This window comes from Acipenser ruthenus, chromosome 31 (assembly GCF_902713425.1).
Source record: "Acipenser ruthenus chromosome 31, fAciRut3.2 maternal haplotype, whole genome shotgun sequence".
Taxonomy (NCBI): domain Eukaryota; kingdom Metazoa; phylum Chordata; class Actinopteri; order Acipenseriformes; family Acipenseridae; genus Acipenser; species Acipenser ruthenus.
Window position 1 is genome coordinate 11,478,295 of NC_081219.1, and position 24,038 is coordinate 11,502,332.

The 24,038-nt window shown below is 40.8% G+C and overlaps 1 protein-coding gene across 9 annotated transcripts in view; it reads left to right on the forward strand.

Annotated features, from left to right (window-relative positions):
- Positions 1-22,110, forward strand: part of LOC117396903 (ubiquitin carboxyl-terminal hydrolase 20-like) — a 31,116-nt gene extending 9,006 nt beyond the window's left edge. For 5 of the 9 annotated variants that reach the window (XM_059005586.1, XM_033995214.3, XM_059005589.1 and 2 more), the window contains 13 exons: positions 324-484; positions 854-945; positions 1,112-1,145; positions 1,344-1,389; positions 1,571-1,751; positions 2,272-2,398; positions 2,488-2,657; positions 3,954-4,035; positions 4,384-4,492; positions 4,901-5,003; positions 5,437-5,505; positions 6,006-6,205; positions 6,913-7,486. In XM_059005586.1, the coding sequence (XP_058861569.1) occupies positions 324-484; positions 854-945; positions 1,112-1,145; positions 1,344-1,389; positions 1,571-1,751; positions 2,272-2,398; positions 2,488-2,657; positions 3,954-4,035; positions 4,384-4,492; positions 4,901-5,003; positions 5,437-5,505; positions 6,006-6,163 (1,332 nt within the window). In that variant the 3' untranslated portion in view covers positions 6,164-6,205; positions 6,913-7,486. Of the gene's footprint in view, positions 1-323; positions 485-853; positions 946-1,111; positions 1,146-1,343; positions 1,390-1,570; positions 1,752-2,271; positions 2,399-2,487; positions 2,658-3,953; positions 4,036-4,383; positions 4,493-4,900; positions 5,004-5,436; positions 5,506-6,005; positions 6,206-6,912; positions 7,487-8,531; positions 9,951-17,566 lie in introns of those variants that run through there. The other 4 variants (XR_009309605.1, XR_009309604.1, XM_059005587.1 and 1 more) reach the window with 4 other exon arrangements.
- The last annotated feature ends 1,928 nt before the right edge of the window (positions 22,111-24,038 follow it).

Sequence of the window (24,038 nt, forward strand, 5' to 3'; positions counted from 1 at the left end):
GGCTTAGGTACTAAGCAGCTCGGTGGTTTTAGCTGTAGGTTTGCAGTGTGTTAGGTAGATGGTGTCAGATGGTCCATGGTCAAACTGCAGAAGGAAGGAGGCACATGTATAGAGAGATGGCATGCAGTGTGCAAGTTGTGGGTAGTTCAGTAGCAGGGCTGCAGTGTTGGAAAGTGAATTCGAGCTGTGTGGCAGTTTGGGGCAACTGAATAGATGTATCGTTCTGATTTGGACGACTGACTTTAGTTCAGGAAGAGCTAGGCGGCAGTGTTTTAATGCAGGTATGTCTCATTGTGTTTATAATGCTGTGTTTTTATGCCAAGGTTTCAACCACTGTGGAGACTTTCCAGGACTTGTCTCTGCCGATCCCGGGAAAGGAGGATCTTGCCAAACTACACTCCTCCATCCACCAAAGCATTCCTGCCAAAAACGAGACCTACGGCTCCCAGGGCTGGATCTCCTACATCATGGACTATATCCGCAGGTGAGAGGGGAGAAGGACTGGCTGAGATAGATTTCACCTCCCCCCACTGCAGAGAGAGGAGCGAGGGACTGGCTGAGAGGAGTGCTGGGGGCAAGTTCCTCATTTTTCACAGATTTATCTGTCCGCCACAATGCCGGGGGTTCTATGCAATAACTGAGTTGATTTTCCATGTAGGCTCTGTGTGTCCCAGGAGTAGAAAAGATGGGGTTACAGAATGAAAGCTCAAGAAACCCCATCTCCACTGCAGATTCATTGGAAGGAATCGCTTGCTGAATTCTAGTTTGCTTTTCCAGATGAAAACGATCAGCTGCCCCTGGTTGGTAAGAAAAGGCTGCTTGATCCCGTCTTGTCCCTTGTGTCTCGTTGCAGGCTCGTGTCCTGTATCCCCAGCTGGTTTTGGGGTCCAGTTGTCACTCTGGAGGACTGCCTGGCTGCCTTCTTTGCTGCGGATGAGCTGAAAGGTAAGTCTGTTACTAACAAGACTCCGGAAGTAGAGGAAACGTGCTTCAACACTGGAGCTGGTGAAATGACACATTACCCCTAACTCCATGACCGTATACAGTAGATGCACTGAAAGTCTCATTAAAGTGGTGGCTTACACTTTTTTTTTTTTTGTTTTGCTGGCAGGTGATAATATGTACAGCTGTGAAAGATGTAAAAAGTAAGTGGCACACATTCTGGTGGATCTTTATATTATCAAATTGGATTGCAGAAACCCTTTTTGAAAAGGGAGACACCCAGGGAGGCTGGGTTCAATGTGTTGTAGATAACTTTGCCTGTGTAAATATTGCAATACAGAAAATCTGAGTAAGACTGTTTTATAAAATGTCTTTTTTTTCACTGTATTTTTCTCTTGTAGATTAAGAAATGGTGTTAAATACTGCAAGGTTCTCCGTCTGCCTGAAGTAAGTATTTTTTTTTTAAATATACAGTGAATCAATCAGCAGAATTATAGAGAGACGTTACCTGTGCAATATATATGAAATGCAAAGCAGTCTGAAATGCCCACGAACTAGGGATTTGAGCAAAATGTGAGGTTTGTGTGTTATTTATTAATAACGGCCGTCTTTGGTTTCTTGGTCACAGATCCTTTGTATTCATCTCAAGCGCTTTCGCCATGAGGTCATGTACTCCTTCAAAATCAACAGCCATGTCTCCTTCCCATTGGAGGGGCTTGAACTCCGACCTTTCCTAGCCAAGGAGAGCCCTTCCCAGATCACAACTTACGACCTGCTCTCTGTGATCTGTCACCACGGGACCGCGGGAAGTGAGTCGCGTTTCATTCAGGGAGGGAGTGGAGTGTGTTTTACATGATGTAAGGGTGTACAGCTGAAAACAGCAATTGCAACATTTGGTCAGTGGGTGGCGCACTTCTTAAATACTATTACAGTACGAAAATGACAACATCTTGGTGTTAGGTTAAAATGCTATTGCTGTCGATACGGATTTACACAATGGACAAACTAGCTGGCAGTTTACTCTAGGTATAGAAATAAGCATGAACATGAAATTAAATAGTTTTAATATGTGTGTGTTTTGTTTTTTTTTACAGTTTATTGGCCCATTTTAATTTATTGTCTCTGAATCTCCAGTCTTCTCTTTAGTATTGAAGCCTAGGAATATAACAGGATCTGTTTAAATTATACCAACTGCGGTAGATTTAAAAATAGCTGATCAAAATAAACCCCCACATGTGTACTGTAATACATTCAGCCTAATCTGGCAATGTGGCATTGTACAGATTTGTCTCTCTCTCTCCTCTCTCTCCTCATTCGTTGCCTTTGCAGGTGGTCACTACATTGCATACTGCCAGAATGTAATAAACGGTCAGTGGTACGAGTTTGATGACCAGTATGTCACGGAGGTTCACGAGACAGTGGTGCAGAGTGCCGAGGCCTACGTCCTGTTTTACAGGTGAAGATACATCTACAGACTTCACTCCACAATAAATAGATAAAAGCATACGATTTACTTCCACTGTTTTCCTGCTTGTGCTCCCCCAGGAAGAGCAGCGAGGAGTCTGTGCAGGAGAGGCAGAAGGTGGTAGCCCTGGCTAACATGAAGGAGCCCAGCCTGCTGCAGTTCTACATCTCCAGGGAGTGGCTTAACAAGTTCAACACCTTCACGGAGCCCGGTCCCATCGCCAACCACACCTTCCTCTGCACGCACGGAGGTCAGGCTCCTGTAGAGGGCAGTGTGGGCTCGGGAGGGACACTCACTGGGCAACATTTTTAAAGCGTTTCCTTTATTCTTTAATTGACTTCTATTTTTTTTTTTTAAAACAAAAATCATGTTAATCTTACAAAATGAGAAAAAAACAGCTTGAGAGAGATGAAGAGAAGTTGAAATTTAATACTTAAGCCCAATTCGCACGGAACTAAAAATCTCCACATAAACTGGTGGTTTCTGAATTTTTACTGACATTAGTGAAATTTAGTCCCATCCATTTCTTTTTATCCCAGATAATTATCAGAGGTGCTCTGATATTTTTTTTAAATTTACAGGACATCAGGACCTTCTGTAAAATTGTCAAACTCAGGCGTCCTGTGTCTTGTTTATTTTTTTACTGCTGTGCAAATCGACCACGTGAGTGTTATGTCACAATTGATACAGCATTTCCGGGGTATTTGTCTCAAAACAACACCAGACTTTGATACGATCTGTCCCGAGATTCTACAGTTCAGTAAAACGCAAAGATTGGGCATAGCCAAATTGGCGACTCTTCAAAAATTGATACATGAATGGTGCATTTGAAGGTATATATGGGAATGCATATCTCTCAAGGGATGAAATGGTTATTCTAGCCTTTAGAAAGAAGGCACAATGAAATAAGTTATTAGTTCACTGTATACAAATCATGCACAAAAGCACCTTCTCTGGCCACATCGCATTTCATTTTGAAGTTACTGACATAGAAAACGAATCCACGCATGGGAGGTTACTAGACCTCCTCCATTTTTGAACAACTCTGAGGACGCCTCGTTTTTAATCCCGTGCGAACCGTGCTGGTTGTCTGGTGCCCATTTTGTAAAAAGAACAGGTGGTTTTACCTCTTTCAAAGATAATTAAATACTTCAAAGCAGCCTATTGAGTTTTATTACAGGACACGTTTTTTAAAGTGTGGATGATAATATGTGCTTCAATACTTTTCATGATCATGATCTTAGTGTATCTTTTCTCTTTTTAAAACATTACCTATTCATCCATTGACCTGGATATCTTGTTTTCGTTTTGAAGTATGCAATATAGAGTTCAATGAATCCCCCCTGCATCCCGATGGTGTTTGCTGATCACACACCAGCACTTTTTGCAGACAGTTACAGATTAAATGCTGATTACTCACTCCAGATATGAGTAAATTAGCCACAGGTCCCAGTGAATCATCATGTTATCTCAATGCTGTTCATTTCCACCCATGAAGCAGCTTTCTTGTTGCATATTGTCAATGTGTTTGTTTCCTTTGAAACAGGGATCCCACCCAACAAGTATCACTACATCGATGACTTGGTGGTGATCTTGCCCCAGAGCGTGTGGGAGTATCTCTATAACAGGTGAGCAGTGAAACATCTAGCAGGCATTTCTCCAATTTTACAACCATGTATCCATCAGAGCAACAATGCAGACCCACAGAAATGACTCCCGGCTGCAGTTTCACTTGATCCAAAGCAGGGTCCTGGAGAGCCACAGGGTCTTCAGGTTTTCATTCCCCCTGAGTTTCAATTGCTTAATTGAAACAATCATTTTCTTATTCGGTCAACACCAGGTCTTTAGCAATTTGATTTAAAGATACCCGGAAAACCTGCAGGATTGTGCCTCTCCATGACCAGAGTTGGCCACCCCTCTCCTAGGCTTTACTGTTGTCACGCAGCATTTACTCAGTAGAGTCTCTTGTTCCCCAGTTTTGGTGGAGGTCCTGCTGTAAACCACCTCTATGTGTGCTCCATCTGTCAGGTGGAAATCGAGGCCCTGGCCAAGCGCAGGAAGCTGGAGATCGATACCTTCATCAAGGTAACATGCCAGCTCCCCTTTCTCAGGGACCTGCAGGATTTGGAACAGTAATAATTGGTGCCAAAAATATCAATTCCCAGTACTGCTGTTACTGTGGCCCTGTGTGTTTTTAATGGTTTTTGGGTACAAAAAGGAACAGTACAGTGGCATAATGCTTGCTAAAATATAAGACTGTTGATCAAATTGTAAATGCCAGCAGTATCTGGAAGGATACAGGTAATCAGAATTGAGTTTAAATAGGGAAGCAGTGGTAACTGAAAATATCAGCTTGTAATAGTACTGTCAACTAGAAGTTTTTTCTTCTTGCAGGTTTCACATTAGTGAAAACGCACCAACATGGCAACATCTGATGTAAATGCTTCTTCATGTAGCAGTAAAGCACTCCCTTCTCTCTCTCTCTCTCTGCAGCTGAACAAGGCTTTCCAGGCAGAGGAGTCCCCCAGTGTCATCTACTGTATTGGCATGCAGTGGTTCAGAGAGTGGGAGAGCTTTGTCAAGGGCAAGGACAATGGTACGAACCAAGCACTGTTCAGGGTGCAGTAACACTGTGCACAGCTCGAGGGCTTAGGAGAAATTAAGTTGTGGTTAAAATCAATTTAGAAGACGTTTTCGAATGAATTTAATAAAAGTTGACTGTTTCATAGATGTTGGTTGTCAGTCTCTTTTGAGATTGGAGCAATGTAGTGTATTGACAGTGTGATTGTTTGTAACATGGCTGTTCCATTCCATTTGGAAAATAGATCTAGTGTTTTAAAGAATTTGCTGAAAGGTAACCTTTTCTGATAGTCTTTTGAAAGAGGGGTCTCTTTAAAAACCTCCTGAAGCTATTGGCTTGTCTGTCCCCAGGTCTTAGTCTTGGGCGTTGTGTTAAACAGAATTAAACTTGAACTACCCTGTCACTGTGTCATGAGGAATCTCAGTTTATCTTCATGATTTTTCCCCAGAGCCACCCGGCCCCATTGACAACAGCAGAATTGCAGTGATGAAAGGAGGCCATGTCCAGCTCAAGCAAGGTGGGTACTACTGTGGTTCCATCCAGTCATATGCCTGGACTGTATATTGCAATAGGTCAAGTGAACTTTACCTTTTAGATGTATGCTTATCAGATATTGAACAAGTCTGCTATCTTGGTCCCTCTATGTAATGAGAGAGGCGTTTTCTTTTTTCTTATTCTTTATACTTCAGTCTCTTCTACAGATTACAATTCACCCCTGCTTCCTGGTTTCCTATCATGTTGTGTGCTGTAGCTCAATTTGCATCCAATGGTCTTGCTGCAGTCAGACCATAGGAAGTGATTAGGTACCAGGAAACGTTTTGACTATATACTTGAAAACTCTGTGTTCTCCATCCGTGGTTGCCTGGATCTCATCCAGCAGAGAATCGTTTTAAAGACTGACTTGGGGACCTGTTCCTGGCTGGATAACTCCTGATTTGTGTCAGATTGCTCGGGGGAAGGGTTTGAAGGAGGCACACCCTGGTCAGACCGCACTCAGCTGTCGTGTTCTGTTTCCAGGAGCTGACTACGGTCAGATCTCCGAGGAGACGTGGAATTACCTGTTTTCCATCTATGGAGGCGGTCCTGAGATTGCGGTGCGGCAGAGCGTCTCTCAGCCCGACACGGAGAGCCTTCACGGAGAGCACAAGATTGAAGCGGAGACGAGGGCCTTGTGAAGCCCAAAGAGCTGCCAAAAAAAAAAAGATCCACAATGAGGGGTATGCGGATTCTGTTTTCTAGTATCTCTTCCTCCCCTTGAATTGATCAGATTCACTAAGCAAAGCTTAGAAATTAAATACTAGTTTCCAAAGAAGTAGGTATAAACCATTTTTTATATACAGTATATACTTGCACTCTTTTTCTTTTATTTCCATTTAGAAAAGCAGAGCAAACTGCTTGCAGTGCACAAGCATGGCTAATCTTAGTTATACCTGCTGCCTCTTATATAGACACCTGTATAGGGCAGACCTTTGGACAAATTGTCTTAAGAAAGAAGTACTGTCTCAACGTCTTTGCCAAGCATTGGAATGCATTGCTGTATCCACTAATAATTGAAACTATTGATGCAAAAACTTGCCATCTTAATTTACTAGTCATGTAAGTAAGCAAAACTATATCTGAAGTGAAGTTTATCCAGGTATTAAACCCCAAGCAGTGTTCATCTGGACCTGTTAATGGTCTGGCTTGTTTTATAGTCGAGGATCTGTATTTGCACGAATGTATTTAATTGATCGATCTAACTGTATAAAATCAAGGCAGGTCAGTGGGACACTAGCCCTCCTCTTTTAATCCACAAGGCAGACAGGACAAGTCGTTTATCATGGTCAGGAGAGGGCATTTAAATACACGATTGATCAATAACACGTGAAACAAACTAATGGAAATAACACTTCTACTGACTCTCTTGTTTGCTTGTATCTTTCAGGTCTCGCTTTATCCCGAAAGAAACTAGTGACACTGACTCTGTACCCTCACAAACCTGCTGTGAGCACTTTGTACTGTACCAGTCTGTCATCCTATCATGTGTAAAAAAAAAACTAACAAAATAGATGACTAGAAGCATTATTCATTGACGGGATTATTGTATTGGTGAAGTATCCCCAGATTAACCTGTAGTACTCCTAATAGTGTCGTTTGGCTGGTTTCAAAGAGCCCTGATTTATCGCTGCTCTTGGGCTTCCCAATGTTAATTTAGGTAAGGTAGTTCAAGATGGTCCTGATCTGGGTCGGTTAAACCAGCTGTAAATCACTCGTGTGCTAAAAGGGATCCGAGGCTTTAGGTGAATCGTGGCTGCTACAGTACCTGTATAAAATGCGTAGGAAAAGCCAGGATTGCATCAGCTACTGGTGTTTCTTGTGTGGTTGTTTGACTGTTGGCCATGAAGAGGAGTTTGTGTTCTCTGGATATAGATGTTGGATGTATGCTTAAGCCTGGGTTTAACCCTCATGAGGCTCAAGACCTGTTCATTCAAAAAAAAAAAAAAAAAAAAGGCAGAAAAGTCTACAAGGTGTTTGGTAGATTTATTTATTTATCTATTTATTCACATTACAACACCAGGTTACCTTTCCTATCTATGGTCACCCTAGAGAGAAACACAGATATGTACATTCACAATTAGAAGCAAAGGCCAAGAGCATAAAGGGTAGTTTTGTCAATTTCTGCTGCAATACTGTTTGTCTTTTTGCAAATCCCTATAAATAAAATCCTAGGAGCTGTATAGTTAACCACCCCTGCTTGGTATGTGGACATGTTTTTTGCTTCTGTGGCACTAAAACGTTTCTGTGTACAGTATAAGTTATATGAAAAAGCAAAAGCATTCATGTTGATAGTGTTTTGATATCTGAGGTGTTATTTGCATTCTGTTCTCGCACTTTCACTGTCACTCATTTCATATTTTGATGTAAAAACAAGAATATTGTTTCACTAGCGCTGCTGTGATTAATTCCGGCTGCGCGCCCGCTCTCAAACAGACACAAAGGAAATCAATACTAGGCAATTACACCATACACAATAAAACACATCATCTAGATAATTACATCAGAGCTATCCTCTCCTAATATTGAGCACATCATATTGTAAAACTCACCAAATGCCTTCCGTAAATCAATCCCAGGTCTGTGATGAACATCCCTCACAGAGAGCAGAGATCTCTGCACGATTTCAATTAACCCTCTAGTTTAAAATCATTACAAAACACGAAATAATGGAATATTTCAAATGAAGAAAAACACCCCGGTCCTATCGAGAGGCTGAGATGTGTTTCATTACTGCGTTCGTTCTTTACATATTGAGCAACCAGGATCCTGCTTAACCCTATTCTGAACTCATCAGATTCTTACCTGTTGGCATGTAATCGATTACCTGCTGAAAGAGGTCCTGCAGCCCAGGGAAAGATATTACTTCTATAAAAATGATTGGATATCTCCCTGCTGCCTAGTCCCCCAAAACTGCTCTGCAGCAGCTGTAATGCAATTCGTACTGTTTCTGACCTTCCAAGTCCAACAACCTTGTCCTTTTGTCTGTTTTTCATTCCACTTGTGCAGTCATGAGTCATCCTCACTCACAGATGATAAACGACAGTAAGGATGCTCTGTACAGAAGCACTGAAACCTGAATATGAAAACGTCTCTGCTGTCCAAGTCTTCGTGGTCTTAAATCAAAACCATAATTTATGGAAAAACGGTCAGTGCTTTCTAATGACCGACTCGCATGTGATACTGTCACATTATCCACTGTATTGTGTAAAGTCCCAAACTTTCAAGAGAGAAATAAATGAAAGGTATTAGAAAAAAATGTGGGATGTAGGAGTGACCGGTTTTTATATGTCTGTTCATTTCAGCTAATTGCGTTTCTGATATATTGATTGTGGATTGTGAATGGTCACAGAACTTTGATTGCCTTAAGGGGACTGTGTACATTCTTAAATAGACACAAAGACAGTTGCTTGCTCTGCTTCACATATTTGATGACTCAATTATTTCTGTGCACTGGGATTATGTCTTGTTTGCTTCACAGAGCTGCCTGTCGATCAATGTACATGTGCGGTTACCATGACAGCCACCAATATTGGGCATGTGAAAAGCTTGGTTACTGCTGCTGTTCTCAGAATAATGCTTACTGTAGATACCGATAAGACTTCTAGGGTTGGGTTTAAGGTTATGTCAGTGGCTTCAAGTTTCTTTTAATAGACAAATGCATACGTTTTCTTTAACCAACATTGAACTCACCGGCCAGTTGCATAAGACAGCTTTAGTTACGTTTCCCCTTCAGTGTTCCTTGAGTTTAAGGCTGTTTCATAAAGCAGCCAATTTAAGTTAATACGCCTAGTTAAGGAAACAATTACCCTAAGTGTTAAACTGAATTCTGAAGGAGATTTATACAACCAGCCCCAGTACTAAAAAAAAAAAAGTGAGCAAACAATAAAAAAAATTAGGTTTAAAGAATGTAGTCATGTAAATACTGAAATGGAATTGATTTTAATTGTAAAGGCAGTGTTTACCACTGGCATTCACTGAAACATGTCCATGTTATACATTTCGCGGTGATGTGTGTGTAAGTGACATCACAATATGGAAAATGTCTGTCACATGACCCCTTTCTCTTTCTCCTTTTGCTGATTGGTTAATGACCCCTAGAAGGGTGACAAACAGTCCTGTATGGATGTGGAGCATCCAGAAAGATCTATAAAGCACTAGATATGATCAAGTTTTTATAATTGGAAGGCTGAGTGGTAGTTGGGTGTTCAGCAAGGTGCATTTCTACAGTTCTCCGTCTAGCTACAAGCTGCTATACTAGGAAGTCGATGCATTGTATTTATAAACCGACTGCATGTAACTGTATCATACTGTACACGTGCTCTGTATTTGCAGAATTGTGTCTGAGGGTCCCGAATACATCAGTGCTTTTCAATGCTGGATCCAACAAGAGTCATGTTTAAAATAAATGCACACACTCAAACAGTATGCTTGGTCTCTGTGTTCTTTCTTTAGGGAATGGCCTGTCCTGCTCATTTGCAATAGTGAGGTTTTTAAGGAGTGATTTTCTTAGTTTTATGAACCGTTGACATCTAGCTTACTAACAAATGCTGATCAATTCTTGTTAATTGCTTGTTAATATGTAGTGACCTATGTTTAAACTAATACAAGAGGTTAGCGTTTTCCATTGCAGTAGTTCTACATGCCCCCAAGCAATAGCACATACCAGTAGAGACCCAAACAGGTGTATGTTTGCAGTGTACTGTCAAGGTGCATCAACGGGCTGACACACTTCGGTTGAAACTTCATTAGAAGAATGGGGAGGGAGGCTGATGTCAAAACATCACACAAGCCAAGATTCTTGAGTGTCAAGTAGGTACCTACATTCAGGTGTGACAAACACTGCTAACCGGTTATTACAGTGTGAAATTGACCTCTATACCAATGGAATAGCTCTTCCCTTTGGGATGTAATTATCTGCGATTTGAAGCTGATGGAGCAGGTGATGTGATGTTAAACAAGAAAACCTTTTTAACATCCAATCCAAAACACAAAGGGAATCGCACAATTTCGAGTGAAACAAAAAAAATCAAACTCCATTCTCTGTGTGGTTAGTGCTTCTTTTGAAAAACTGGCTGTACTTTACCAGTGAACAGCCAATGCCATTATACGTTTGATTGGTCTTGGTTTGAATTCCAACTAACCCAACAGGATTCCTGTGGGCAGCATATAGCACGATCAAACTTGACATGAGGTACTGTATACTCTCCATTGAGCCTCAGGGGGGACCTGCTGTGTAAACTGTGTAACCTAAATCTGCTATAGCCCACTCAAGTAAAAACCCATCCATTCTCCTTGAATCTGCAGCTTTCATTTGATGTACATGATTTGCTGTTAAAATGCTGGGATATGCTTCATTTCTAATGCATTTCATTCGAATGCTGCCTGCTAATTTCTTCCATCTCCCCCCACATGGATATAATCAAATTTCACATTGCGGTGCTTCCCGGTTTCAAGAGGGTTTCGGCTGAGGCTATCCATGAAAGTTATACGGGGAGCGCCGAAAATCAATAGGTAATCTGGAGGAATCTGTAAACAGAATTGATTTTGTTCGGTAACTGACACCGACCCCATTCATTACTGTGATTTCCTATTGCAAGCTACCGCGGGCACAACAGGCTGTATGTATGCATGCACATGGTACAGAGCTCTCTCCAGAGCTCTTTCAGCATACACTGACAGTTGTCAAATTGTACCAATTTGTTGCTTGCTTATTATTGAATCCAAAGGCATCTACCAACTACCTACTGCGCTCTTGTAATACTGTATATAGATGAGAAACAGAATCTCGGTACACTCATAAGAAATGGAGAGGGTCTGGGAGATGTTTTTTCTTTTTAGCAGCGATAGGGAAGTTGTGATAGAGACCACACTAATTGGGTGTTGGATACAGAGTGACTGCATATGGAATGCACTCTGTCAAATTACCTTGCACTGTTTTCTCTTGCTCTCTCCTTCATCTTTTTATGGAAAGACACTGAATAATAGTGGGGATAGTATGACCCCTGCTGAAGATTCCAGAAACTGCTGGTGAGACAGGGAGGGCATTGGAACAAATCCATTAATGACTGGACTTAGCAGCCTGGTGTATAAAAACACAGATGAATTTACAAGTGTACATTCTAGTCCAACATTCATACACAGATTGTAAAATATATATTTATATATATATGTATAGCTTTAGAGCTAAAAACATTACCGTGGAGACTTTAAGCGTGGGATGAAAGGGCAAATCACATAAATTGTATTTGAGATGTTGTCCACATGGAAAGTGGTTTTAGCAAAACATGGTGACATTTAAAGGCTATGATTTTTTTTTGTTCTGAATCATGCAAGTATATAGAGGGAAACGGACATAGAATTTACGTTTTGAGCAAACATAACTAAAAGTATTTAATGCATTCCGTGCTTTCGTTTTAGAATTGCTTCGTCTTTAATTCCTTTCCTTCATCCCTTTCCCTTTTCATTGGATTCAATCCCCCTTATTCAAGTTTGCTGTGGTGTATTTTGGCAATAGTGACTCACAGAACAGCAATCTTACTGTGCAAATCCACCATGATATGCTTATGGCATCTAACTATTTCTATCAGGTAAAATTAAATCTTTTTTTTTGTTAATTGCCTTTTGTTTCTTTTTGTTTGGTCTTTTGAAATTTACATTTTTATAGATCTGCCTTCCTATACATCGAATCTCTAAAGATGTGTACTAGAAGCTGGGTGAGCTGTATCCCCTGATTTTGAAGTTATGATAATGTGATTGCACAATTCATGCACCAGGTGGCACTGTATGCCACACAGAAACCACATCAAAAGAAATCTCGATTGCATCAACTGGCAGCAATCTTCAGTTAAGGGGAAGCTGTAGGAAATTAGCAAACACATTGGATGATGCCTTAATCAGCTTTCTGATAAAACTGCATGATGGCATTAGCCGAAAAATGTTGGTCTAACTTGACTTTCTTACAGTTTGTCTTTAAAACCTCCAGTAGTGACAAAAAATCTTGTAGCAAACTGGATCTGAAACCACTAATTACTGAAATCCTTTAAAGGGCTGAAGTGATTGAATGCATTCAATTAAAAACGTACAAGGCTTTTCGGTAACATGGTTTGAATGACCAAATCCATTTCATTGTGCCCTTTCAAATTAGTCCATCTTTTTCTCTCAAAAGCGGTTAGCTTCATTTCACACCCATCAAATGTGGTTAGTTTCATTTATTAAACCCCACAGAGAAAAAAAGAGACTGTAAATGGATTTTCCTGTGAAGGACCCGTTTTATTGAGCATCTCTAGTGGTTAATCTAATGTAGTGGACCTTTAAAGACGTCTTAAAGTCTGAAACATACTCGTTTCACAATAGCTGTACTATACAACTACATAGCTATACTATATCAATTTTTTTTTACTGAAATATAATACAAGCAGATAGCATACTGTGTATTGCACAACTAGCAGACAATCATTCTAGCTACTAAATGAAGAGTTTGTGTCTTCAGTAGCAAAAGCTGCGCTGTCCTTTTGTAATTCTTATATACAGAAAAAGTATATAAAAAAAAAAATAATCCTTGTATTTGAGTGTGGTTGAAAATGTCAAGGCTGTGGTGTGACCCCTGCTAGACACAACAATATGCCTGTGTGCTATACAAGGTACCTGAAGGGGGTTGTAACAGATTGATTCAGTGTGGTGTGTGGGGAGCCAGTCCCAGCAGACAGCGATGATGTCACAATGACAGGAGCTCAGGTAGAGTGCCACAGGCTGGCCGTCACAGATAGAGTGGGACTGCAAGGGAGAGAGGCTGGATACAGTTACACTCAGAGACAGAGAGAGGGAGCAGAGCTTCAGGAATTGGGATCTCCTGCGTTTGGTTGCACTCACTGGAGCCCAATGGAAACAGGTAAGGCTTGGCAGATTGATTGCTTCCAGATCCTAACCCTTGTTTCATTTAAATGAGATATATATGCAGAGTGAGCAGTTTAATTGTGGTGTTTTCCATTTGCTCACTTACATAAATCACAAGTTTGATTTGGCTCTGCATTCCAGTTGCTTGTGTTCAAGCTCATTACTGAGCCTCCCTGCACGGGGTAAAACACTGGCTGTGTGCCCTGCTAGTTGTCAGTGCAATCAGCGCTCTGCACTTTGACTTGACAATATCCCAGTTTTTGCAGTCTCATGGTGATTTTGAAGGTTGGGATTAGGTTAATGGTTTGGGATGAAACTGATTTTAAGGTCAGGATTAGCTCGCTTTCAGTTGGGAGATTAGCATGAAGAGACTCGATTGCTCCCCCAAGCTGAGCTATGAACTCTGGCATTTATTTAAATTGCAAATCGCGCTGCTGGTATTTAAGTCAATCAAAGAGGCAGGCTTCTCTGTACCTCTGACGCATTCTTCACAGACTCGCATGGCTGCAGGGGAGATGTATGCACCGAGGCTCCATTATCTCCCCAGTGAAAACGTCTACAGGACAGCTTGCCTGCCCTCCACCGATAGCCTGACCCACAGGTGCATCGCGGCTCGGCAGAGTATTGAGAAGATATCTGAGACAGCTGTCACTGGTATAGTGAGAAAAGACTTAACACACTGGTGTCTGAGCAAGATATTCCCTGGGCTCCCTTTTGAAATCTCAGAAAGAATAAAAGAAGGAAAGAAAGGAAGAGCACAAGGACATGGTAGAAATGAAAGAATATTATATTGCCAATGAGAAGAAAGGGGATAGACAGGGTTGGAACAGAGCCAGAGAAACACCTCTGCACTATTTGTGCAAGTCAGTAGGTTTTAATTAATGTTGGCATGCAGATCCCAGGATAGCAGTGATTCAATGGCACACAGAGGTGTTTAAACGGTAGGTCGCTGCTAATTACATTTTCTTTTTTTCTGTCCACTGTTTTTTATGATTACTACTGTTCACTGTAATTTCAATGTATTTTTTGTTAAGTCTCTACCACAGTGCTTTAACCTGAGGTCAGGAGCTACTGTTCAGTTTTAGTTTTATAGACAGACATGTGTAACACAGGCTAGATCGAGAATGCTGGCACGGTCCAATCTTTCAAATCAAAATGAAAAACATATTTGTTTTAGTTCGCTTGTTTTATGAGCTGGATTGATTGGTCAGTGGATTTTTTTTAATTGAGTTTGCATTGTAAAGATCCTGGGATGCTCTGCATAAAGAACGCTACGAAAAGCAAACTGTATTGCATGAACTGTATCAAAGTGTCTTCAGAGAAGTAAGAGCCAGCGCCATCTAGTGATCAGCTAGTTCAGTACTATATTGCTGGCTACACGCAGCTCAGCACGATATGGATCACCTGCCAACCGAACACCCTCTATCAAAGTCTTTCATATTGGCTCTATTGCCTATTCTGTCTGAAACTGATGTCACAGGTTTAGTGGTAATATAATATACTGTAGTAATCCAACTTTTTAACATGTTTCAGATCAGACAGGGGTCCCCACCGTGCTTTACCTGAATGACAAGCAACGAGTAAGAGTTAAGAACCGTGGCTTAAAAAGTGCCAGTCCTTATTTGAAAGACTAATGCAAGTTGTTTTAAATGGAAAATATTTCGCTATTCAAACCCTAATCTCGAATGAAAATCGAACCACTTCTCAGGTCTCCAGTTACAGCAAGCCTCTGATAAGGGGCTGTGCTGCCAGTAATGCAATGTGGTTTTGTCACCTGAGCGACGCTGTTAATAAGTTATCAGTTTAAACAGCACTGTTGAGTTTCTCTGTCTAGGAGGGATAATGTTACCTCTTCAGTGTTTGCTAGGTTGACTGCTAATGGTACGCGTGTGCTCAGGGCTTAAACCTTTAACCACTGGTACGTTCTGTTTCCAGTACCGTCAGAGTGCCCCCTGCCTCACTAACATACATGTGTTGTAACCCAGGCCACGGATGTAAATACAAAACTTGAGACATACATACAGTACTGTGCAAAAGTTTTAGGCAGGTGTGAAAAAATGCTGTAAATTAAGAATGCTTTCAAAAATAGACATGTTAATAGATTATATTTATCAATTAACTAAATGCAAAGTGAGTGAACAGAAGAAAAATCTAAATCAAATCCATATTTGGTGTGACCACCCTTTGCCTTCAAAACAGCATCAATTCTTCTAGGTACACTTGCACAAAGTCAGGGATTTTGTAGGCATATAGTCAGGTGTATGATTAAACAATTATACCAAACAGGTGCTAATGATCATCAATTCAATATGTAGGTTAAAACACAATCATTAACTGAAACAGAAACAGCTGTGTAGGAGGAATAAAACTGGGTGAGGAACAGCCAAACTCAGCTAACAAGGTGAGGTTGCTGAAGACAGTTTACTGTCAAAAGTCATACACCATGGCAAGACTGAGCACAGCAACAAGACACAAGGTAGTTATATTGCATCAGCAAGGTCTCTCCCAGGCAGAAATTTCAAGGCAGACAGGGGTTTCCAGATGTGCTGTCCAAGCTCTTTTGAAGAAGCACAAAGAAACGGGCAACATTGAGGACCGTAGATGCAATGGTTGACCAAGGAAACTTACTGCAGCAGATAAGACACATCATGCTTACTTCCCTTCGCAATCGGAAGATGTCCAGCAGTGCCATCAGCTCAGAATTGGCAGAAAACAGTGGGACCCTGGTACACCCATCTACTGTCCGGAGAAGTCTGATCAGAAGTGGCCTTCATGGAAGACTTGCGGCCAAAAAGCCATACCTCCGACGTGGAAACAAGGCCAAGCGACTCAACTATGCACGAAAACACAGGAACTGGGGTGCAGAAAAATGGCAGCAGGTGCTCTGGACTGATGAGTCAAAATGTGAAATATTTGGCTGTAGCAGAAGGCAGTTTGTTCGCCAAAGGGCTGGAGAGTGGTACACGAATGAGTGTCTGCAGGCAACAGTGAAGCATGGTGGAGGTTCCTTGCAAGTTTGGGGCTGCATTTCTGCAAATGGAGTTGGGGATTTGGTCAGAATTAATGGTCTCCTCAATACTGAGAAGTACAGGCAGATACTTATCCATCATGCAATACCATCAGGGAGGCATCTGATTGGCCCCAAATTTATTCTGCAGCATGACAACGACCCCAAACATACAGCGAAAGTCATTAAGAACTATCTTCAGCGTAGAGAAGAACAAGGAGTCCTGGAAGTGATGGTATGGCCCCCACAGAGCCCTGATCTCAACATCATCGAGTCTGTCTGGGATTACATGAAGAGAGAGAAGCAACTGAGGCTGCCTAAATCCACAGAAGAACTGTGGTTAGTTCTCCAAGATGTTTGGGCCAACCTACCTGCCGAGTTCCTTCAAAAACTGTGTGCAAATGTACCTAGAAGAATTGATGCTGTTTTGAAGGCAAAGGGTGGTCACACCAAATATTGATTTGATGTAGATATTTCTTCTGTTCACTCACTTTGCATTTTGTTAATTGATAAATATAAACTATTAACATGTCTATTTTTGAAAGCATTCTTACTTTACAGCATTTTTTCACACCTGCCTAAAACTTTTGCACAGTACTGTACATGTACATGAGATGTCCATACATACATACATGCATACAAAGGATGGTCTCCTTATAGCCCCAAAATACACATATTAACAGTTAAATAAACAGTTCTTTAACCTACCACTAAGTTACTCAAACCCACTGCCTTCCACACTCTGGTAGTCCATAACTCTCAGCTATCCAGCCACTGTTTCTGTTGTTAATTGGTTTTTCAAACAGTTACAAAACATAGCAAAAGAAATACATTCATAAATAGACTAAGCAAGTTTCACTCTGTTTGGTAATTGTTAACAAAACCGACTTATTGTTAAGTAGCCACTTCTCAACAAACAGCTGCTGCTGTTCCTTTTTAAAATCTATTTTAGTTCTTTACAAGGATCCTGTCCTGAGCAATGCTTGACAGGCCATGAGGTGAACCTTACGGAAGCTTCCGGCTCTTGTAAGATCAGTTACTATGACAGGTGACGCAGACGGGCTTGTTTAATCTCAATCACCTGAATGCAGCTGACAGGCTCTGTCTCATGTTGCTGTGTCTTTGTCATTTCCCTTGGCAGGACCATTGAGGTAGCAGTGACACTAATTGGATACACCGTCATGGGCAGACTGCAAAATCCAGACCGGGCCTCGGCCTAAACCAACACGACATCCGGACAACACAAGTATCCTATAAGACTTGAATCTGCCAAGACTGCGTCTAATCAGATATTGGTTTCACCAAATTATCTGTGATTATCTAGTAGGATGTTTGCTTATATCTGGATTTTACCATTTTGTTGATATCTTATAGGACAATGCAATAGATTTCTAGATATAATGAATAGGACATTGGGTTAAGTCTTAGAGGACTTGCCTGAGAACTGGCTTTTGAGTTCAATCTCAAAGATTTTTTGCTATAAACTGCTGGATATTTGCCTCAATCTGAAACCACATTTTTGGGGGGTTTCACATCATTCAGGACTTAAACTGGCAGGACTTAGCTGGTCAACTTTACCAGCCCCTTGCTGCATGTAAAATATATTTATATTCATTGAGCACAGCCCACAGAAGTTTGTGATCTGGGTGAAATGTTAAAGCGATGGAGAAAATGAAGGATCTTCTGGACTGACCAAGTCAAGTTGGCTATTGACTGTCTGAAGACGGTGCAATTCAGTGGACCACTTTGAAGAACTCATTTCAAATGCATGGTTAAGGAATGAGTTGAGATCTGGAATACATAATTATAATGTTTTGAATTTGCTTTTTAAAAGCTGCTCTCCCCTTTCTTGAAGGCTTGTATTGCTAAACAGGAGCCAAGAGCATTTTGTTCAACAAAGAAGACTGAACTAGGTCCTCTGACTGAACTTGTAGAAGCGAGATCAAACTATTTATGTGCATTCCCTTCATGCTTTCTGCTTACCCCAGCCCCCCCCCCCCCCACCCTGCCCGAGGGAAATAAAAAACCTCATAGTCTGACAAATTAACAGACTGATACTTGTCAATGGTGTGTGTCTTCCAATTACTGGAAGTGATTGCATCTACTATAAGGATGTTCGACTCGTAATCCGTCTATAGGGGAGACGTCCAGAGTATTTTTCTCACTGAAAGAGCCGGTTCCAGAATCGCAATGGGATGTGTGATGTGCTCGCCGCTGTTAGAGATGTGGAATGTGTCCACCAAGCAGCCAGGAATTAACTGCCTGGAGCTGTCTATATTTCCTGAGTCCTGTGTCCATGGTTACCAAAGAGTGTCTGGACTCCATTACGTGTCTTCTTTCTCGGATGCTGAGGACTGTTGTGATAATGTCAGCCACAACAGCCCCTCTTTGACGGACGCCTCAGATACTGAGGAGTAAATCAAAAGGACGTTGTTTTCATTCTTATGATGAGGGCAGTTGTCTGAGTCTGCTTCTGTTGTAATATTGGTGGCACGTGTCTTTTCTCCAACAGTATAACATGATATTCCCATTTCAGTCTTCTGTACACATCTTCTGTTCAGTGGAAAAAAAAATAAAGACCTGCCATAACACTGTCAATGGGATGTAGACACTACAGGACGGCACTAGCGTGTAAACACTCCTGCAAGGTGTTTAAATTGTTCTGCAAAGATATGCGACATTCCTCAGTGTTTGATGCCGTTAGGAAAGTTGGCTTGTAATCAGCAATCGTATCCTTTACGCAAAATGCTACATGGGTTTTTGAAACTGTTACAAAATGGGTGTTTTTATGTTTTGTCCAGCTTCATTATATTGTGTAGAATCACTAACCCTTCTTGGTGCAGCAGTGTAAAAATGATGCCTCCCATTACCCAGATAATGTCATTGTCTCTCTGCAGTGTTTGATCTAGGGTTTGCTGATGTGATCCTCCAAAGAATAATGAACATGGTCTTGAACATCAATTGTGAGCACTAAAAGCAGAGCCCACTTATCTTTGGTAGTCTTCAGACCATTAAATAGCCTAGTTCCTATAACAGACTTGTTAGTCTGGTAATTCTATTATTTAACCTCCATTACTCTAGATAGCCCCAAGATAGGTGAAACACTCAAACCAAATCTACCCAAGGAGAGACTGTCTTGTTGAAACCACAGGTTGGGCAGTCTAAGATCTATTTTCTGCACAGAAGTATCTCAATACTGTAACACGCTTCCTCCCCTGTCAGACTAAAGCATGCTTTTGACAAATGGCATCCTATCGCTGCTTGTCAGCATAACACCCTTTGATCCAGAGTCTGAAGGAGGAATGTACCAGATTTTTGTGCTGCTGTGTTCGCAGTGTAAGTGGAAACTTGCTTTAGAGGGAGCATTGTTCTTTGTGTTGCATGAGCGCACAGTGTAGAGAGACCAAAGTTACCCAGCACCCTCTTCAGGGTAGCATAGAAGCTTGTAGGCTGGGCCATGTGAGAGGAGGCATGTCAATTGACTCTGTGTGTACACTACAGACTACAAGGTACAAAGGGTAATAATTCCATCAAGTTTTAGTATTGAACTGCAAGTGAATTGCAAGGCCGCAAGCACTGAAGCTGTCTCTGGACATTTTGTATGCATTTTCATATTCTGGTTTTTTTTTTGTTTTGTTTTTTTTTGTCTGATTTTGTTTCCGTGATTTCTCTTTTGTCATTTACCAACAGGAAGAAATAAAATAACACTTGATTGCATTTTGGTAGAATATCGTTTTGTGACAGAATATAGCAAATCCAATTAGCCTGCCACAGATCGACCACAGAAGGGCTTGTGGAAATGATGTTCTGCTAATTTGAGGTGAGAAAATGTTTTGTTAAAAGCCTTTTTTGCACAAAAATGGCTCTGTTTTAATCAATGAATCCAGAGAAGTTGTATAGTTGGTGACTTCATCACACCCTTTTAATGAATGAAGCACCTACTGCACGTGCTGGCAGCAGGTTTACTTGGACGTTTTTCTACAAGGACTGAATGTCATTATTCTAGGAGTGGTTGTAATTGCTCATTCAACATATCTTACCAAAGTGAGTGATTCTGAGTAACCTCTACCCTGGTCAGACCACCTGTTTTCTCTCCATGGTTTCAAATGCTTTTCTTTAATGAGTGGGACTCACTGTGCAAACCTGAACTTGAATATAAACCTTGACACATTCCATTCCATTTGATACATATACTGTATCAGTAATTTAAATCCGATTGAATTACAAAAAAATTATCCTTTGCTATCTCAAAGCAGCTGTTTCTTCAAACGCTAACATGCACTAGATTCGTTTTAGCAGTCCCTTTTGGGTAGGGCTGTGCTTTGGTATGTTATCACTTCTTAAATAACTTTTCATTATAACTTTAGTATAAAATATGAGGCTATTTATAGTTATCTGAATATGCACGTCATTGAGGTGGGGGAAAGTTTCCTTTACTCATTATACCTTTAAATACTAGCTTGCATGCCTCTTGGAAGCAGTGTATTATTAGTCACAGGGCTTTGTAAAACAACTGAAAGTAATTAAAAACAGCTTCACATCACTCCACAAGGCAATCAATATTCTAACTCAGATATGTAGAAAACGCCCACGGAGCATTAGAAATATGATTGTACCTATTCATAAAGGACTGCTAACCAAGCTCTGTCTTTCTACTAATATTTTAAATGTGATCCTTTTTAAATATTGCTCAATACTTTATTTGTGTAAATTTGGCATCCAACATGTGAAATCCCTTTTTTCTATGCTTTAATACACAGCCCAAAGCAAGATTAATGGGCATGCATCCTTAGAAATGCTGCGTAACAGATTGTTATAATAATATCCATTTCTTACATTCCTTGCTTTAAAACGCTTGTTTTATGTTGACGTGAGCAGACCATAATAGCTATCGGCTCATTAAGTTTTTTCCAAGCAGAATCGCCAGAGCCGACATCAAAGCTGAAAAGCTTTTATTGATGTTTTTCCCCCAAAGCGTAGGCCTGGTGAGTAAATTGGGTAGGTGTAAAAAGGACGTCTTGCAACATCAGTTAAATACATCCTGTGACTCCTTGTTTTACACACAAAAAAAAAAAAAACACACCAGTAAAGCTAAACAAAACTCAAACAGGTTAGGTGGACGCTCTGAGGTTTTTAGTTTTGATAGATAGGGGTTGTAAATAGTTTATGAAAACATTAAGTACAAAACTATGAGGGGGCAGCTACATGTGGGCAGTGTATGCTGCTAGAATGTTCTGTTGCCTGAGAAAGGGGCAATTAAATGAGCAGAACTGACCTCCCTAACCTGTTGGAAGTAAAGTCCCTTTCACACTGGCGCTCCTTCTCCGGTCCTGAATTTACCCGGGTCAAAATCCTGTGTAGTGTAAAACCACGTAACAGATTGCTGCAGGGATGGCGTGGAGCGATGAAGAAGCATTTGCTCTAATCAACGTTTGGGCCGATGATTCAATCCAGAGGAGTTTGGATGGAATCATTCATAACAAGCACGCCATCTTGAAAGCCTGAACCGATGAAAGGGTGGTCATGTGAACGCCCGATGCTTCTTCCACAAACTGGTAACTGATATCATTGCTTGATTTCTGTTAATAACTAGTGGCCTTGTTGTGTCTAATGATAATGATTAAGCTGTAAAAGTGTGACTTTTGATTATTGGAATCAATAAAGGAAAGTTATAAAATTATGCCTAAATCCTTGTATTGTGCACCCCTTCACACACAAATAGATAAATAATTTGGTTTCCTTACTGGGTCATGTGCAGTTGAAAATACAGTGTATAATATTCTGCGCAGCAAAGGAAATGTGGGCTGCCACCTTATCTGTGGCATTTTTGCCACTTCTGTGAAATGCTATCAGCCTCATCTATCTTCTTTATGCAAAATGGGTTTCACAGTAACTACAAAAATATGCAGCCCTCAGCATTACAACAAAATGAAGAAAAAGTGTTTCTATGGCTATGAAATGTCACCAGTAGCTTGAAAATGGCCTGAAATACATGCCTGAAATCTCCTGGCTTCAATTTCAGAAGGGGGTATCACTTTTTGGTAGGCCATGAACTGTAATTACAGCACTTACACACAAGTACTGGAACAAATAAAGGTGTACAGATTTGACTCATTCCTTATTTTTAATACAGTTTTATTTCCTCTCCTAATTGTGAAGGTAAAAAGTCACACATGGGTCCCGCCATGTTACTCTCTGGCTCTCGAAAGTGTGCAGCCATGAAGACATCACAGGTTTGAATCTCCTCACCTCTTCTTTATCGCCTTTATATTACCAGATATGGTTTACAGCCACAGAACTACAGATGTGTGACTTGGGAGAACAGAACAGGGCTTCTTTTTGAGAGAATTGCACAACCCCATCTAGACAGATGCCTGCATACCTCACTGCCAGATGAACGCTCGACAGATTTACACATACTGGCTAAATATTTAGAAACATGAGTCTTTGTATGGAAACGGGTCCAGGATAGCTCCCCCTGATCCTGGTACGTACAGCACTAGCTGAGTAATCTTGATTATCATCCTAATCCTACTCTAACATGTCAAACACATCTTATCTTATACCATAGCTACATTATGATTTGGAGAAGGGAAATGGGTATGTTCCTAATATGGTGTAAACAGTTTTTTGTTTGCTTCATTACAGCTGTGGCCAACAGTTTTGCATCACCCTACAGAGTGAACTAATTTTGCTTCATAAAGTCGAATGAAACCTGCTGAATAATGTTGCGTTAACATATTGCATTACATATCGCTTTGTAGTTTTCCATATATGCAACGAAAAACTGACAAAAAATGTGACATTTCGAAATCTAACATGAAATACTGAACTGCTGTTATGGCTTCCGGTAGACTTTTGCGAGATAATTTATTACATGATGTTAAATGAAAGACTTAAATTATGTTCATATAGTTTTTGTTTTTTAATTGGGTGTCAAACTTTCAATTCTGGGGGATGCAAAACCTTTGGCCATAGCTGTATATTGTTCTACTGGAGGAAAAAAAAACACATTGCAATAATACAAAAGCATGGGCATGTATGCTATGTTGTGCTACCAGACTTTTGTATTGAGAGTTTTTCAATACTACACCTACTCCCTTAATGTGTTTTCATTTCAAGGGGGATGGAAGTCAGATATATGACCGATACATGTGAAGGCTTTCACCTGGAGAGTGGTCATCACCCAAGGGATTTTATCAGGAGCTCGCTTTCCATTGACAGGGCATTTCAATGTGATGATGATAAGCAGAGGGTGTCATTAACAGGAGGGATGTACAGTGATCCATGCTTGACTGCAGTTCCCCAGCCCCAGGCGAAATGAGAAATTCACGAAACGTTTTTCAATTGCTGTTTTAAAGGTTGTTCTCTTAATTGCCAAGGCTATCAATTGCCAGGAGCTGGTAAGATCATCACATTTCAAAGAAAAGGAAGATTACAATCACGTAGTGCTCTTTGCCTAGCATTTTATTCAACTAAGATCTAACCACATCCCAGGCAGTGGGTTTGTTCTTTCAATTTGTATGTCAATGCTGCACATACCTCTGCCTGCTTTTAAAGTCTTTACTTTAAAATAGTACTTTAGTCATCTACATGCTTATAGTACACTATTA